Here is a 15,816-nt window from a genome sequence, read left to right on the forward strand (position 1 = left end):
CGAGGAGAGAGCGAGAGAGAGAGAGAGAGAGAGGGGCGTGTCGCGCTGCCTCTCTCATGGGGTTCTTCGGCGCCAGTTTTGCATTTCCGGGCTTTTCAGCCAATCAGGCGGGACCTAGTCCTGCCCCTGCTTCTGGCCACGGCTCCTCCCCTGCAGCAGCTGCTCCCCCCCCCCATACACACAGAGGGGGTTTCCTGCCGTATGGAGACACCATTTTAAGTCAGTTTTGTCGGCTGACTCAAAGGACATTTCATGTTCGTGTAAGGAAATACCTGGTCCTTCACATCCGCCATCTCCCTCAGCACCCATGGGTGTATTCCATCCGGACCCATCGATTTATGGATGTCCAGATTGCTTAACTGATCCCTAACCCAATCCTCATCTATCAAAGCAAACTCCTCCTTCATCCTGACTTCTGCTGGGGCTTTAGGGATCTGGGGCTCCTGGGGAGAGTCTGCAGCAGTGAAGACAAAGAAGGCATTCAGTACCTTTGCTTTTTTTATATCCTCTGTCACTAGGGCACCCACCTCATTCAGCAGTGGGCCTATATTGCCTCTGGAGTTAGTTCTGTCTGCAGTGTATTTGAAGAAGCCCTTTCTATTGTCTTTGACCTTACTTGCAAGGTTTAGCCTTAGCTTTTCTAATTGCCTCCCTACATCCTCTGACAACAGTCCTATATTCCTGCCAAGTGGCCAGCCTCTCTTTCTATGACCCATAGATTCTCTTTTTCCACTTGAGTTTGCCCAGCAGTTCCTTGTTTAACCATGCAGGTCTCCTGACTCCCTTACTAGATTTCCTACCCATTGAGATGCTCTGATCCTGAGCTTGCAAGAAGTGGTCCTTGAATGTTGACCAACTATCTTGAGCCCCTTTACCGTCTAGTACCCTGTCCTTTGGGACTTATCTTAACAATTGTTTGAAGAGACCAAAGTTGGCCCTGTGGAAGTCCAGGGTTCTGGTCCTGCTAGGTATTCTGTTCCTCCCACACAGGATCCCACACTCCTCCATGTCATGATCGCTGCGGCCAAGGCTGCCATTGACCGTCACTGCTTCAACCAGACCCTCCTTGTTGGTGAGCACAAGATCCAGCAGTGCTCCTCTCCTAGTTGGTTTGTCCACCATTTGTATCAAGAAGTTATCATCAATGCATTGGAGGAACCTCCTAGACTGTGAATGGCTGGCTGTGTAGGCCTTCCAGCAAATATCTGGGAAGTTAAAATCTCCCATGAGGACTAAGGCCTGTAGTTGTGAGGCTGCTTTCAGCTGCCTGTAGAAAGCCTCATCAACTTCCTTGTCCTGATCAGGAGGTCTGTAATAGACACCACAGCTGTATCACCCATGCCAGTCTGCCCCTGAATTTGTACCCATGGAAGACCTGTGGCTAAGCTGCAAACAAATAATTTAGAAAATGTATAACTAGTACTTAAATTCCTGCATCATTAGGCTTTGTAACAGAAGTCAATACTGATGCCCTAAAAGCTTCCAAAAGTAAAATTTCCTGAAAAGGACACAGCCATCCATGACCACATTCCAGTCATGTGAGCTGTCCCACCATGTCTTTGTAATTGCCACCAGATCATAACCCTTACAGCACACATGGACTTCTAACTCCTCCTGTTTATTCCCCATGTTGCATCCATTGGTGTGCAGGCATTTCAGGGAATGAACTGAGCGCACTGGTGGCACCCCTGGGAGGTGGGAGGCCTCACATTAGACCAGGTTATTCAAAGCTTCATCCAGTCTGGTCTTGTATACTTCCAGAGTACACTTCCAGATTCTCTGGGCAAAATCTTCCAGTGTCTCATCACCCTCACAGTCAATAATTTCTTCCCAATATCTAATCTATGTCTACCCACTCGCCCTTGTTCTATCACTACACTCGTAAAAAGTCCTTCTGCAGCTTTCCTCTGCAGTTAGAGAACTGGCTGAATTGCTGAGCTCACTGGTATGAAGTCCAGCTGGCAGCTAGACAATAGTGTTATCTCTCAGGTGACCTGTGACATAAATAATCCTAGGAATCTTTATGCCATTCAGAGATAGGGACATCTGAATTGCCAAATCCACAGTGGCTCCATAAGTGGTAACTTACCCTTCAGTAAGGTTCTAAAAGGACAAGAGTGGAGTTCAATCCTGGAGCAGCTAGTTGTCAAAAGCCCCTGCCAGAACTGTAAACCATCACTGATGTTTAGGGCTTCAGGAGCGCGAGATGATACGAGCATGTTGGAGTAAGAAGTAATTTCTTTGCACACAAACAATCGCAGTATAAGGGCTCCAAAGATTTTCTTCAGGAGTCCAGCTATCAGAAAATAGACATTTCAAGTCATACTGGTTCCTGCGCAATGCTCTGCTATCACTGTGTATGTCATCTCCTGTGTGTGCACCACAAATGTACCTGCCAGTGAGGTCTTAGATGAGAAAAGGCTTGATGCTGTACTTGGAAAGTTAAGAAGCTTCTTGATTTAACATTTGGCTAGGGTCAGATATGACAAAATGTAGCCCAAATAAAGTTTGATTTTACTCTTATTGATTACAAAGACAATTGCAACACAGAAAGCTCATGATGTAGTGCTCCAGGACTGCTTAAATCAAACTGCTGTATCTACAGCTAGAAAGGATTTCTCCAACAGTGTAGCCGTAAGAAATGCTCTTGCAGTACAGCTAATGGATAGGTGCAAAATATGCTGCTTGGTCATAGTAGCAAGATGAAACTACAATATAAGCATAGTTACAGAGCATACAGTGAAAAACAGTTCATTACTGAACTCCTGCTTATTCAACAAAAACCTCTTAAAAAATTCTAATCTGCTTTTTTCATTCTAGGTTTTTTTAAACAACTACAATTTTATGTTGAAGAGTTCAGGAAATGGCCGTTGTTCAAACTCTGGATAGGACCATTGCCTGTCCTGGTTTTGTATCACCCTGACAGTGTGGAGGTAAGTGTGTTTGTCTCCCATCTGTACTACTGTCACGCAAAGCAGTGTCCAGCTGTTCATTTCTATTTCTTCAGTGTAATTTTTGCAAAAAAAGGCTTGGACTGATTTTACTTGAGATTGTGCTCTGGCCCAGTGCTAAAGAAAGGCTGAAAGTGGAAGAACATAAAAAAAAAAAAGCCTAGTCTTGGGAAAAAAATAATAAAATACTGGAGACTGCCAGCAAATGAAAGCAGTAAGTCACTATGCTTTATGCAAAGAAGCATCTTCTTTAGCTTTGCTTTCATGTGAGTGAAAGTTTCTGCTCCCAAGATCACAACAGACAAGCAGCAGAGCAGATGGGACCACTGAATAGGGGTAGAACATTATGAAGTGCAGGTTGCAGTGCTTGTGTCTGTGTGACAAACTTCTGCATTACAACTTACTGGATCTGTATTGATGCCATGAAATGTAGTCATTAGTTTTCCTACTAACAGTGATTGTCCCTGTACTGGAAAGACAGCGTTGTTTCTTTATTGAAGTGTTTATTGAAGAGGTGGTGGAACTTGTAAGTTTGATTAAGGCTGGAAAACACCGGGTTTTCTTTGAGCTCTGCTTGTGACTTTGTAACACAGATTTTGCTTTTTCAGGAAGGCGAGTGGTAGTTTTTAGTATTTTGTTGTTTCTCTGCATGGGATATTTACTGAAGGGTGTGAAGGTGTGAACTCAGTGTTCCCTGTGTACCAGCTTGCACTGAAATATTTTGCATTTTACTAAGGCTTGGAGCATTTTTGTGAAGGAACTGAGGTTGTGTGAGGTAATCTCAGTTGAAGAAATCTCTCTTCATCTAACAAGTGATATTTTTTCCTCTCATTTCCTACAGGTTATTCTGAACAGTTCAAAACATATAGAAAAATCATACCTGTACAACTTCTTGCATCCGTGGCTGGGTACTGGGCTTCTGACAAGGTATAGTGAAATGCAGGTGCATTGCTGTCTTTTTGAAATTTGCAGGGTATGTGATAAGAAGAGAGTTTGTTGGTTGAAATTCTGTGTGTATCTCTGGACAGAGATGTAGATGATAGCTGTAGAAGTGTTATTTCTTCTGATGGCCTTGGTTCCTCTTTAACAGCTCATGTCCAATAAAAAATATTTTGGCATTATCTGTTTCTTGGCACATTTGGCCATTGCTATTTTTTTTTTTGTCCAGAGCCTTGAATGAATGTGAGTATTGGCGAGTTGTATCCTATGTAAGTGGTGTTATTTAGTCTGCAGTGCTGCACACTGGGTGTTTTGAATGTTGTGATGTGTGTTGAGTGGTTGGACTGTGGCAGCACTGCTACTATGTACATTATTTGTCTGAGCTGGTGATGCTGCAAACCAGCAGAACTGGGCTTGAGACAGGTGATGCTTTGAGGTAGGATGGGAGAATATCTGCCCCATGTCCTTCATTTCCTTTATGAAATGGACGCTTGGAAGTGATGAGCCTGGATAAGAGCATAAGTCAGGAGTGAAGAGAGGGAAGAGCAGAGATATATGTGTCTGGTGTCCTCCAGTCTTGGGAGAGTCATAGAAGGCTTGTTCTGGAGGCTGCAGGTATTAAAGAGTCAGAGCAGGGCGAGTATAGAATGGCTCTGGTGCCTTTGTGACTCTATTATGCTTTTGCAAGAAGGTGAAAGTTCCCGCATTAGCAGTGAAGCTTTGTTGCCTATTTGGAAGCCTTGTGAACTCCTCATGCTTCACGCTGGGACCATGGTGTTATAAAAGCTATCTGTGATCACGTGGTGTGGGAGGTGCTAGTTTATGTGAGAGGATGAGGAATGCTTTTCATTCTGAGTTTCATGCGTGGCCTTTAAGAAGGCAATAGTCAGTAACGAAGTGCAGAGAGTTCAGGTCCATGAGCACTGGAAATGTTGTATCCTCATGGTTAGTCCTCTTCCTTGCTGGTTATTTTGTACCAAGTAGACTTTTAGAGGTGTTCTGACGTCCTTGTGCTTGCAAAAACATGATGGAGGAGAAGGCTCCAGTCTATGCCAATTAGGGCAGTAGTGGTAGTCAGCAAGCAGATCAGCTGGCCTAAGGAGTGCCTCAATAGCAGGTTGACTGGAGAAGCGGTGTGATGGTTTACCCTGTAAGGAGAGGTGCCAGTTGTGTGCCCATGGGACATGTGGTTTAGAAAAAGAACAAGACCTCCCAGGAAGCTGATGTCACCCAATCACCTTTAACAGACATGTTAGAGGTGCTTGTCTGTCTCCAAGGAAGTACTTTGCAGCCAGACCTTGAGGCAGACATTTGTATAGTACCGGTGGACCCCAGTTCTCTCCAATCCTTATTTCCTAGTCAGTGGATGAAGGTAATCACCAGTGGTGATCCACAGAGACAATGTGATGAGTTGAGGCCTTGATGCTGAATAACTGGGTTGTCCTATAGCTTCTGCTTAATCCCTTTGAGCCTGTGCCGTGGGCAGTTTGAAGAGTCATGTACAATGTTTCCACCTGTGAAGGTGTTCCAAGCTGCAGTTTTTACTGAATGTTTCCTGTGACTGTGAGAGTTTTGACTTGGAGTTTTTAACCCCTTCTTCCTGTTAAATTTTGCAGCACTGGGGAAAAGTGGCGGTCACGGAGAAAGATGATAACTCCCACGTTCCACTTCTCAATCTTAACTGACTTTTTAGAGGTTATGAATGAACAAGGAGGTATTTTGTTAGAGAGACTTGAGAAGCATGTTGACAAGGAACCATTTGATATCTTTCTGGACATCACTCTGTGTGCCCTTGATATAATCTGTGGTAAGTTCTCTTCAGTTACTCTGGTTAGGCTGTGAGTGACTCAGAGGCTCATGAGTACAGCTGTGCCAGAGCAGTGTTGATGTCTAGTGTGTGAATGTATTTCCATCCTCCTAAAGACACCCCTTTTTCTAGAGTGTCTTGTGTGCTTCTGAGCAAGTGAGTTTGTGGGATGGACCTGGCAGAGGTAGCAATCTAAAGGGAGGTTGTGGGTTGTGTTGAGGAGCAGGGTTCCTGAGAATGGAAATGCAAAGTGAAGTCATCACCCGGAAAGCGATGTGTGTATTCACCTGTTGAAGGGGCAGTGCAGTGACAGTGAGAAGCTGGGAGAAGTAGTAACTTTTTGTGTAAATTAACATGGCTTTTCACTTTATACTTGTGAACTGTTCATGATTTCTTCCTTCTAGAAACAGCAATGGGCAAGAATGTGGGTGCTCAGGAAAATAAGGATTCTGAGTATGTTCGTGCTATATACAGGTAAATGGACATTTTTCTTGGCCACTTTGTAGTTCAACTGGGTTGATGCTTGCTGATGTCTGGAGGTCATTTGCTGTGAGCCTGGAGGGAGGGCTGGAGGGTTACAGATTGAGGTAAAAAGCCAAGAAGGCAGGACAAGCTCCTACAGATTTTCATGCATTTTCTGATATGAGTAAATGCACTGGGAGGCTGAGTCTCTGAAGAGGTGTCAGCTGCCGTTCAGTTCATCCATTGGTACAGAAAGTAAAAAAAAGTAAAAATGGAGCTGCAATATTTCTTATCAGCCTGACTGGCAGAATTAGGAGGGTGCAGTAGCATGTTAAATTTGAGGCACTGCTGCTCTGCAGTTTACAGCAATATTTACACCATTCAAATTTCATGTGCCTGTCCAGTGGACTAGGAAGAGCGTGGTTTATATTCCTACCACGCTGATGTGTGAGCCTAGATGAGATGTAGCTGTTTGCGCTCATCCCTAGCCTGTCAGGGGGCCTGTTGACACAAGTGTGTTGCAAAAAATGGATGGAATTAGAGGGTATGATTGTCACTGGTTCCTTGACCTTTCTCAAAGTATATTGCAAGTGGGCCTAACGTTGGTCTAAATGTAATAATTACTCCTCAAAGTCTTTTTCTGCAGCCAAAAGCATGTGCAAGAGCTGAATAGCAATGGCAATCAACCCTTCCAAATGCATTCCACTTGTGTTTGAGCATACTGAAAGATGCTGTCTGGCACATAAGCTATCTGGACAGTCAAGTAAAAATGTAATGCTTTCAGATGGCTGTTTGAGGTCTCAGGGCAGATAGTTTTGAAACCCTGGCATGACTAGTCTTTTCAGAATGTATGTGACTTTTCAGCATGGTTAATACTTTACTCATGTGGAGTGGGACTGGACTGGATGACTTAATTATGTCTGTTTCAGGAGGATTCCAACTGAATGAGAATATGCTCTCTCTCAGGGATCAATGCTTAAAGATATAAATCATGGTAATGCTGGGACAGATGACAGAAATTTTGAAATGGTTTAAATGAGGGAGCAAGTAAAAGCAGCCTTTCCCTCAGATGAATGTTTTAAACTCACACAATATATTAAGTTCTGCTTCATTGAGGGATGTGGAACTATATTTTGGTTCTTGAAAGTGCGCTGTAAATTTTTTTTTTTTTCCTTCAAGAAATGTTACATGTTGTAAAATTTGTCCCCCTAGGATGGGTGATCTAATCCAACGGCGACAGATAAGCCCTTGGCTTTGGCCTGATCCTCTATTTAGTCTGTCAAAGGAAGGAAGAGAACATGAGAGAAGCCTCAAGATCCTTCATGATTTTACAGATACAGTATAGATTTTTTTTTTATTTTTATTTTTTTTAATGGTGCATCATAGTTGTTGTTTACACTCAGAGAACTTCCAAAATAGGGGTGAGGTTCAGCCCCCCCAAATATGTGTCTACTAAGAGAATTATCTCTTTGTTGGAATGCCAAGGAGTTCCCTGAAAAGACAACAGCTGACTCCTGTGTCAGGAGCTCTGTTGTCTTTAAGCAAGGAAATATACTACTCTGGGGGAGTAACAGGGCTTATTGGTCACTGACAATTGAAACAAACACCAGGCATTAACTGAACTGCCCCTAATGCTCCGTATCTGAATCACCTGCAACAGCTCACTGCCATGTTTGTTGCAGTAAGCATGGGGCTCTGCTCGGTAATGCTGACTGGTCCAGCTCTCAGAAACTGAAGCCTGTATTCTTTTTCCCCTATTCAGAGCAGAGCTGCTGAGATGAGCAAATGCATGCAAGTCCCCACATTAGCAGTAAGACACTTTGACACAGAAACCATTAAGCATATGTCACTGATTTGTGGAGAGAAAACTGTTTTATACCATGTTAGGCTTTTCTAGTAATGCCCCTTTCTCTCATCAAATAGTTCCCATGCTATTCTTGCCAATGGTTGCCCTCCCAAATCTACTGTTAGGATGTTACCATAAAAGCTACTTACTCTGAAATATATGTATGTACCCCACAATGTCATTGTGTCAATGCCCATGACAAAGGAAATAATCTCATTTTCACTAAGTATGATGATTCTGTATCATTGACTCTGTGTTGTTTTTAAGTAGTTAATGTTTTGCTTCCTTTTATTGGGAATTGCAGCGGTGAGGCATGAGAGAGGCTCTTAAAGGGACCTAAGGTTTCATGCTGGGCTGGTGCACTAAATATAAGAATTCCAATCTTAGAATATGACAAAGGAACATTAGATAATAATGTCACCTAGTGTAGGTGCTGACAGAAAGCACTGAGACAGAAGGTGGTTTAGTGTGTGTTTCAGTATGTACATGTTCAGTAAGGGAAAAATGTGTGTATGAAAATGAATATTTTTTTCCCATTTAGAGCTTCCTCTGTTGAGAGCCATACCAGTTTATTGAAGAGTTCTATTTTGCTGTTATAGTGGTGGTGACAAGAAATCTGTGTCTGTCACTGGGGCTGTGGTTTGACCTAAAAAAGGGAAGTTCAACCATTGCTCTCATACTGAAAGTTGGGAATCTTTAGCACAGTGGTTCCAGCTGTGCTATGTGTAGTCCTGAGGCAGGGTTGTGTGGTGCTCTGGCTTCTCTTCAATCTGGGTTCCCTAGAGGTTTGAAATGTGATCTTTTCCTTAGTTATTGGGTAGGGTAGAGAAAATCTTATTGGTGATCAATGTGTTCAGATTGTGGTGATATTTTTTAATTTGCTGTTGCTATTGTTGGCATTCAGTATTGGATTGTGCCAGATATTCTGGATGTGTTTACACTTCTTTATGATCATCAAGTGGTTTGCATAGTTTGCTTATCTATTTGCCTGATGACATAAAGGGTATTCAATGCATTCTATTACTTGCAACAAGAGGGGTTGGTCATATTTCACTTACTAACACAAAAAGTCAACTAGAATTCATATGCTAATGCTAACTAGATTATGTAGACTGCTACAGATGGATTTTTTTATTAAAATAAATAGGAGAAATGTGTGTGATGTAGACTGCACCTCAACTAATCTAATGGTTCTAACCTCAGGTTATTGCAGAAAAAGCTGCAGAACTTGAAAAAAGCAAGCAAACAAAATGTGATACTGACAGCAACTGTGAAGAAAGTTACTCCAAAAAGAGAAAAGCTTTCCTGGACATGCTGTTGTGCACAACAGATGATGAAGGGAAAAAATTGAGCTATGCGGACATTCGTGAGGAAGTGGATACTTTCATGTTTGAGGTACCCAAGGAACATGTTGATTTGTTGTGTTTTGTTTGGCTTTTTTTGCTTATTTTCATGGAGTTTCACCAATTGCAGGTAGTGAATATTTTTTTTCTTAGTTTGGGAGGTTTCTTTTAGCATTAAGGTAGTTTAGCACTGGAAGCCTAAGAGGAAATCTGTAGGATAGAAACAATTGTGTGCCCTGGCAAGATGTTGGGCAGTACGCATGTAGCAGGCCCTGCCTGTGTGAGCAGGTTCTGCTCATGAAAGCAAGTTATGGCTGATGTGGGCCTTGACCTGTCAGCTCCTGTTGCAAACCTTATTAAGGCTATAGAGAGCTCTGAATGGTTTCAGTGTTTTGTCTGGCATTTTGTCAGGTCTCCTCACATTCTGTCCCTTGCCATGTTGGCTGTAACCTCCTTGTTCTGTCATCAACTGTGCACTGGTGTAATGTCTTCCCATATCTAGTTCCCTGCCCCGTGAAGGATGTAAACAGGACTTTTACAAATTTTTCACACACTCCATTAGGTGGACCTTAATTCTATCTTAGAAGAGCTGAATTCAGAGTGATATTATTGCTGATGTAGCCTAGACAAACTCTTTCATAGCTGGGTTTTGAAAAGATGCAGAATCCTGAACTTCACAAGTGCTACTTTTTAGTACCACAATCCTTTGCTGGTCAACTGCTACCTTTTCTGTTCCTCTCTTGTTTTGGTGTGTGTTTTGGTTTATTTGTGTGTTTTTGTGTTTGTGGGGTTTTCTTTGTTTGTGTTTGGATTTGTTGGCTTTTGTTGGGGTTTGTTTGTTTGTTGGGGGGCTTTTTATGATGCTGATGCCCTTCATGTAGGAGACCAAGGTGTATTCCTTCCTATGGTCAGTGTATTGTGTCCTATTGTGCCCTTTTTTTGATAGTTTTGTAAAGATTATGGATTGTATCTATTGTATCTTTGCTGTGGTAGTTGTTAGCCCCCCAGATGTTTTGTTGTTGACTGAACGGTAACCAAAACCCTAAATGTGCTTCTTTTTCACTTTGTAGATACTGATAGTTCATGCAACTTCTGGGAGGCAGAAAAAGGGTTGTTTTCTTGAGTTATTTAAACACTTTTTCCCTTTTGGTCAGTTTTTAGGTACCTGACAGAATTGTGGGTCATCTTTCATCCTGGTAATGAGTTGGATAGAGTTCTTTGCTCTTGATTTTTATTATTCTTATGTTTGTGGGACTAATAAGTCTCACTTTCCATACTACCTACACGTATAAGAATTGACAAAGCCTACCTGTGCACAGGAATAGTTTTGAAGTAAATGTCTTTTTAAATCTGGACCTCTAGGGCCATGATACAACAGCAGCTGCCATGAATTGGGCACTTTACTTACTTGGACATAATCCTGAAGCCCAGAAGAAGGTTCACAGAGAACTGGATGAGGTGTTTGGTATGTTTCAATTCCCTCCTTCATTTGGGTTGTAGTGGTGGTTGCATTTATGAGTGGGAATGTAGTATATAGAAGGGGAGGTAGGAACATGCCTTGTGGCCCTTCTAGTGCTTTCAACAACTAGTGGTGAGTGGTACAGGTGCTGAAAGGTCTGTAGGAGAGCACAACCAGTCCCCCTATTTGTTTTTTGGACAGGCAATAGTGAGTGTCCTGTTACAATGGGTGATTTGAAGAAGCTTCGATACCTTGAGTGTGTTGTGAAAGAAGCCCTTCGGCTCTTCCCTTCCGTTCCCATGTTTGCCCGTACCTTGAGAGAGGATTGTGTTATTGGTAAGTAGCGTCCTGTGTCTGCCACTTCCTGTCCTGCAGGCATCTCCTCAGTGAAGGTGTTTCCCAAGTGAAGGGCAGTACTGTTTCAGTTTTTACTGTGCTCTTGTGCATAGGAAATCACTTACTTGCTCTTGTTTTGACCCTTTTCTCTTTGCCTTTTCTCTTTAGATGGATATCAGGTACCAAAAGGCACAAATGTTCTTGTCATAACTTATGCTCTGCATAGAGACCCCGAGATCTTCCCTGACCCAGAGGAGTTCAGACCTGAGCGATTCCTCCCTGAAAACTGCAAGGGAAGGCACCCGTATGCTTATGTGCCCTTCTCAGCTGGACCCAGGAACTGCATTGGTAGGTGGCTGAAGAGGAGACCCTTGTAAAGTGACAGTGTTATTTTTGGTGTGGTAACTGTGGCAGCATTGAGTGTATAAAAAACTTAAGTCTTAAGGTGCTGGCTAGTCCTGTCTTGTCCTTCACCCAGTCCCCTGCCCTTCCTCCAAATTCTGGGCACTGTCTCTTCTGCAAGCATGGTGCTGGAGCTGCCAGATTTTGTTTCTTGCCAAGGGTTTCCTTTCTTCTCGGGGAATGATGTCGATCACACTGGTGTTCTCTCCTCAATGCCTGTGCAGCCTGGCAGCATGTTAATGGGCTCCTGTGTTAGGACAGGAATACTTCCAAATGTGTGATGCTCACTGTCAGCAAGACAGAGCAAGAGAAGACAGATGTCCTGCACTTGTTTTGCTCTGGAAACATTTAATCTGTCAATCTCATGATCTCAATTGGGTGTCCCAAATGTGCATTCTGCAAGTGATACATTCTTTTCCTCTTTTTGATACTGTTGCTCTGGTGTTTTCACTGTCATCCTAGAACTTGTCAGCTCAGGTGCCACTGAGACACGTAACATTTATCTATGCTCAGAGTAGAGACACTGTTTAGATAACACATGAAAGGGCTGTTCCCTGCACTGATCTTAAATGTAGATGAGAAACATTCAGCTGTAAAATCATTCACAAGAACACAAAATAAAACTTCTTTTAGGGCTTTTTTTTGTTTCTTTGTTTGTTTTTTTTCTTATTTTGGAAGTTCGTTGTGGGGGTTTTTTGTTTGGTTGGTTTGGTTTTGGGTTTTTTTGGTGTGTGTTTTTTGTTTGTTTGTTTTGTGGGTTTGTTTTTTTTTTCTTGGTTTGTTTTTCATTTTCCCCTCCCATAAGAACAGCAGGCTAGGTCTTCCTGTTTTCCAAAAAGGAATTTAATTTAGTATTACATTTCTAGCTATTTCCTGGGTGCACAGGAACATGTACAGGTTCATTAATCCTGTGTACAACATATTTATCATCACCGTGCAGATGTCCATCTGTGCATATTATACAGAGAGGTTTACATAAAAAGTTTTGAGCATGGAGTTTTCTGTCCTTTTCCCCTTTTCAGTTTAGCTTGAGTGAACTGCTTGGATTGTGACTTGGTTTGATTTCCCTCATAATTTGCTGTTCTCTCATTTCCTCCTTCACTTTTCTCTGAAATGTAAATTGAACTTTGCACTCTGTGCTACTGAATCGTCAGCGTGTGTGATACTTAGTGTTCACTAAAGGAAAGTCTGTCTGTAATTCTGCTGCAGTTGGATCTTCTTTTCTCCTTTCTGCATATATGGAACAGTGGGATTTGTCTCCCTTCCAGACCCTGTGCTGCATCTTCTCCTGTTCTAGTCTGGCATCCATTCCCTCTTGCCTAGTCCATCTAAGAGACATGACAAGGCTGTGTTTTGTGTTAGTTCCGTGTAAGGTGTTGAATGTTTCCTGTTTGCTGTTTGAGTTCTGTGTGCTATGAGAAGACGTGCTGTGGATTGTTTCAGGAAGGCCAGAGTTGTCATGCAGAGAAAAGTTCTAGTTTCTGTACTATCCATATGACACTGATTTTGGCCTAAAGCCAGTTCTGTTACAGAATCACAGAATCTGTGAAAAGGCTGGAAAAGACCTTTGAGATCATCAAGTTCAGCCTATGACCTAACACCACCATATCAGCTAGACCCTTAACGCTAAACCATTTAATCTAGATGCTTACGCCTAGACCCTTAAACCTTGACCCTTAATGCTAGAGTCCTAACCCTGGACACAATCATCCCAGAGGATTATCTAGTCCAACCATAACCTAAATCCCCCTACCATAACCTAATCTACCCAACCAGTGCTTAAATCATGCTGCAAAGCACTATATCTATATTTCTTTTAAATGCTTCCAGGGACGGTGACTTTACCACCTCCCTGGACAGCCTGTTCCACTGTCTATTCATTCTTTCAGTGAAGAAATTCTTTCTAATATCCAATCTAAACCTCCCCTGGCACAACTTTAGGCCATTTCCTCTGGTCCTGTAATTCTTCACCTGATGGAAGAGACCAACTTCTGCCTCCCTACAACCTCCTTTCAGGTAGCTGTAGATAGCAGTAAGGTCTTCCCTCAGCCTCCCCTTCTCTAAACTAAACAATCCCAGTTCCCTCAGCCTCTCCTCATAGGGCTTATTCTCCAGACTTTTCACCAGCTAGGTACCTCCTCTCTGGACTCACTCCAGCAGCTCTACATCCTTCCTGAAGTGAGGGACCCAGAACTGGACACAGTACTCAAGGTGTGGCCTCACCAGTGCTGACTCCAGGGGCACGATTACCTCTCTACTCCTGCTGGCTGCACTATTCCTAATGCAGACCAGGATGCTGTTGGCCTGCCTGGCCACCTGTTCTTGAGGCACACGCACAGTCCTTGCTGTCCTGTGTTTCTTGGGGTGTCACTGTGAGTGTGCAAATGCAGCAACTGTTGATGCAACCTGACAGTAACATCTTCCATCTTTTTCTTTTTTTTTTCTTTCCCCTGCCCTGTGACTCATAGGTCAGCGTTTTGCACAAATGGAAGAGAAAACTCTTCTAGCCCTCATCCTGCGACGCTTTTGGGTGGACTCCTGTCACAATCGAGAAGAGCTTCGTATAGCTGGAGAACTGATTCTCCGTCCAAATGCAGGCATCTGGGTTAAACTGAAGAGGAGGCCGAACACCGGATCAGAATGAAAGGAAGTTCAAGATTTTATTGTTCAAAAAACATCCAAGCTATTTAGGTTGAGACATGTTTTTAAATGGCATATTTTGATGGCAGTCCAGCAATTTATTGAAACTAAAGTTACTGATTGTTTCATTAGATATTTTAATAGCCCTAAGTTGCTCTTCTTTTCTAGTACATGCTCATCTTTGAAGTGCAAGTCTTTTAATACCAAATCTTAGTACCTTATCTACTCTGCTGAAACAATTCTATTGCAACAGTGTAGCAGTGCAACAATGGTGATGGCTCCATCTTTGAAGACAAAGCAGAAATCTTCTGATGATTTCACTCCTCCTTTGTAAGCATTTTCAGTAGTTCTTAAGTAGTGAGTGCTTGAATTATTTTTTGGCAAAGCATACCATAAGGATTAATCTGTGTAATCATACCATAAACCAGATAGTGAGCAAATTACATACAGGATTTTATAATGACAGAAACACTGTATTACACATTTTGAGAATAAACTTCTATTATGCCTCAAAATTGAGTGAAATTGTGTATGTAAAACTTACGTGCCTGGGTGCAGGTAAATTACTGACGGATAATTATTTCTTATCATTAGTTCCTCTGAGGTGATCAGTTGACCAGATTTTACTGTTAGTTGAAACTGAAACAATGAGCCAGTCTGCTCTTGCCTTCTAGGGTCCTGAAGGAAATAGAGAATTTCTTCCTAATTGACATTAAAGAGGAATTACAGTGATGGAGTGAAGCTCTTGTGAAAGTTCTCCTGTATTCACCTTCAGGACAGGTCAAAATTTTCAAGCCACACAGCTGGAGAAGAGACTCAGTGTGACTTTTGAAAGCACTGAAGAAGAAGCTGGTGCTAGACCAAGCTGAGATCCTTTAGCTGTCCTTTACTCTCTGCCTCTATGCTTTTGCACTTCTTTTGGCTGGTGTCCTACCCCAGTGTGACCCCTGACCTTTACAAAGAAGGATGCACACTAATAACCACACCACTGTCTTTATCTGCTGATGCAGGAGTTACTCTTGCCACCATTGCTGGTGGTGGGGATTTTAGGTGTGCTGTCACCTTTAAGGTTGTTCTGGGGCTGTGGAGGGGGCAGGATGAGGAGCTGGAGGTCAGATCTGATATGGCTGATGTAGACTGGCCCACCTCTAATGATCCAGGCTGGGTCGATGGGCTGAGGCCAATGGCATGAAATTCAACAAGACCAACTGCAGGGTCCTGCACTTTGGCCTCAGTAACTCCAGGCAGCGCTACAGACTGGGGGAAGGGTGGCTGGAGAGCAGCCCAGCAGAAAGGGACGTGGGAGTACTGGTTGACAACCAGTTAAATGTGAGCCAGTGGTGTGCCCAGGTGGCCCAGAAGGCCAATGGTGTCCTGGTTTGTACCAGGAATAGTGCGGCCAGCAGGAGTAGGGATGCAATTCTCGCCTTGTATGCAGCACTGGTGAGGCATCACCTTGAGTACTGTGTCCAGTTCTGGGCCCCTCACTTCAAGGATATTGAGATGCTGGAACAGGTCCAGAGGAGAGCAACAAGGCTGGTGAGAGAACTAGAGGGAAAATCTTACAGAGACAGGCTGAGAGAGCTGGGCTTGTTTAGCCTGGAGAAGAGGAGACTCAGGGGGGACCTTGT

General features: G+C 43.0%; 1 protein-coding gene across 1 annotated transcript in view; it reads left to right on the forward strand.

Moving 5' to 3' along the window:
• The window catches only part of LOC104393017 (cytochrome P450 4V2), a 17,255-nt gene extending 3,066 nt beyond the window's left edge, over positions 1-14,189 (forward strand). Inside the window, exons 2-11 of the mRNA XM_010002468.1 lie at positions 2,821-2,933; positions 3,793-3,878; positions 5,507-5,697; positions 6,102-6,171; positions 7,372-7,498; positions 9,209-9,400; positions 10,711-10,813; positions 11,009-11,143; positions 11,312-11,491; positions 14,014-14,189. Of these exons, the coding sequence (XP_010000770.1) occupies positions 2,821-2,933; positions 3,793-3,878; positions 5,507-5,697; positions 6,102-6,171; positions 7,372-7,498; positions 9,209-9,400; positions 10,711-10,813; positions 11,009-11,143; positions 11,312-11,491; positions 14,014-14,189 (1,373 nt within the window). The remainder of the gene's footprint in view (positions 1-2,820; positions 2,934-3,792; positions 3,879-5,506; positions 5,698-6,101; positions 6,172-7,371; positions 7,499-9,208; positions 9,401-10,710; positions 10,814-11,008; positions 11,144-11,311; positions 11,492-14,013) is intronic.
• Positions 14,190-15,816: the final 1,627 nt, after the last annotated feature.

Source organism: Chaetura pelagica, unplaced genomic scaffold (genome assembly GCF_000747805.2).
Source record: "Chaetura pelagica isolate M959 unplaced genomic scaffold, ChaPel_1.0 scaffold67, whole genome shotgun sequence".
Taxonomy (NCBI): Eukaryota; Metazoa; Chordata; class Aves; order Apodiformes; family Apodidae; genus Chaetura; species Chaetura pelagica.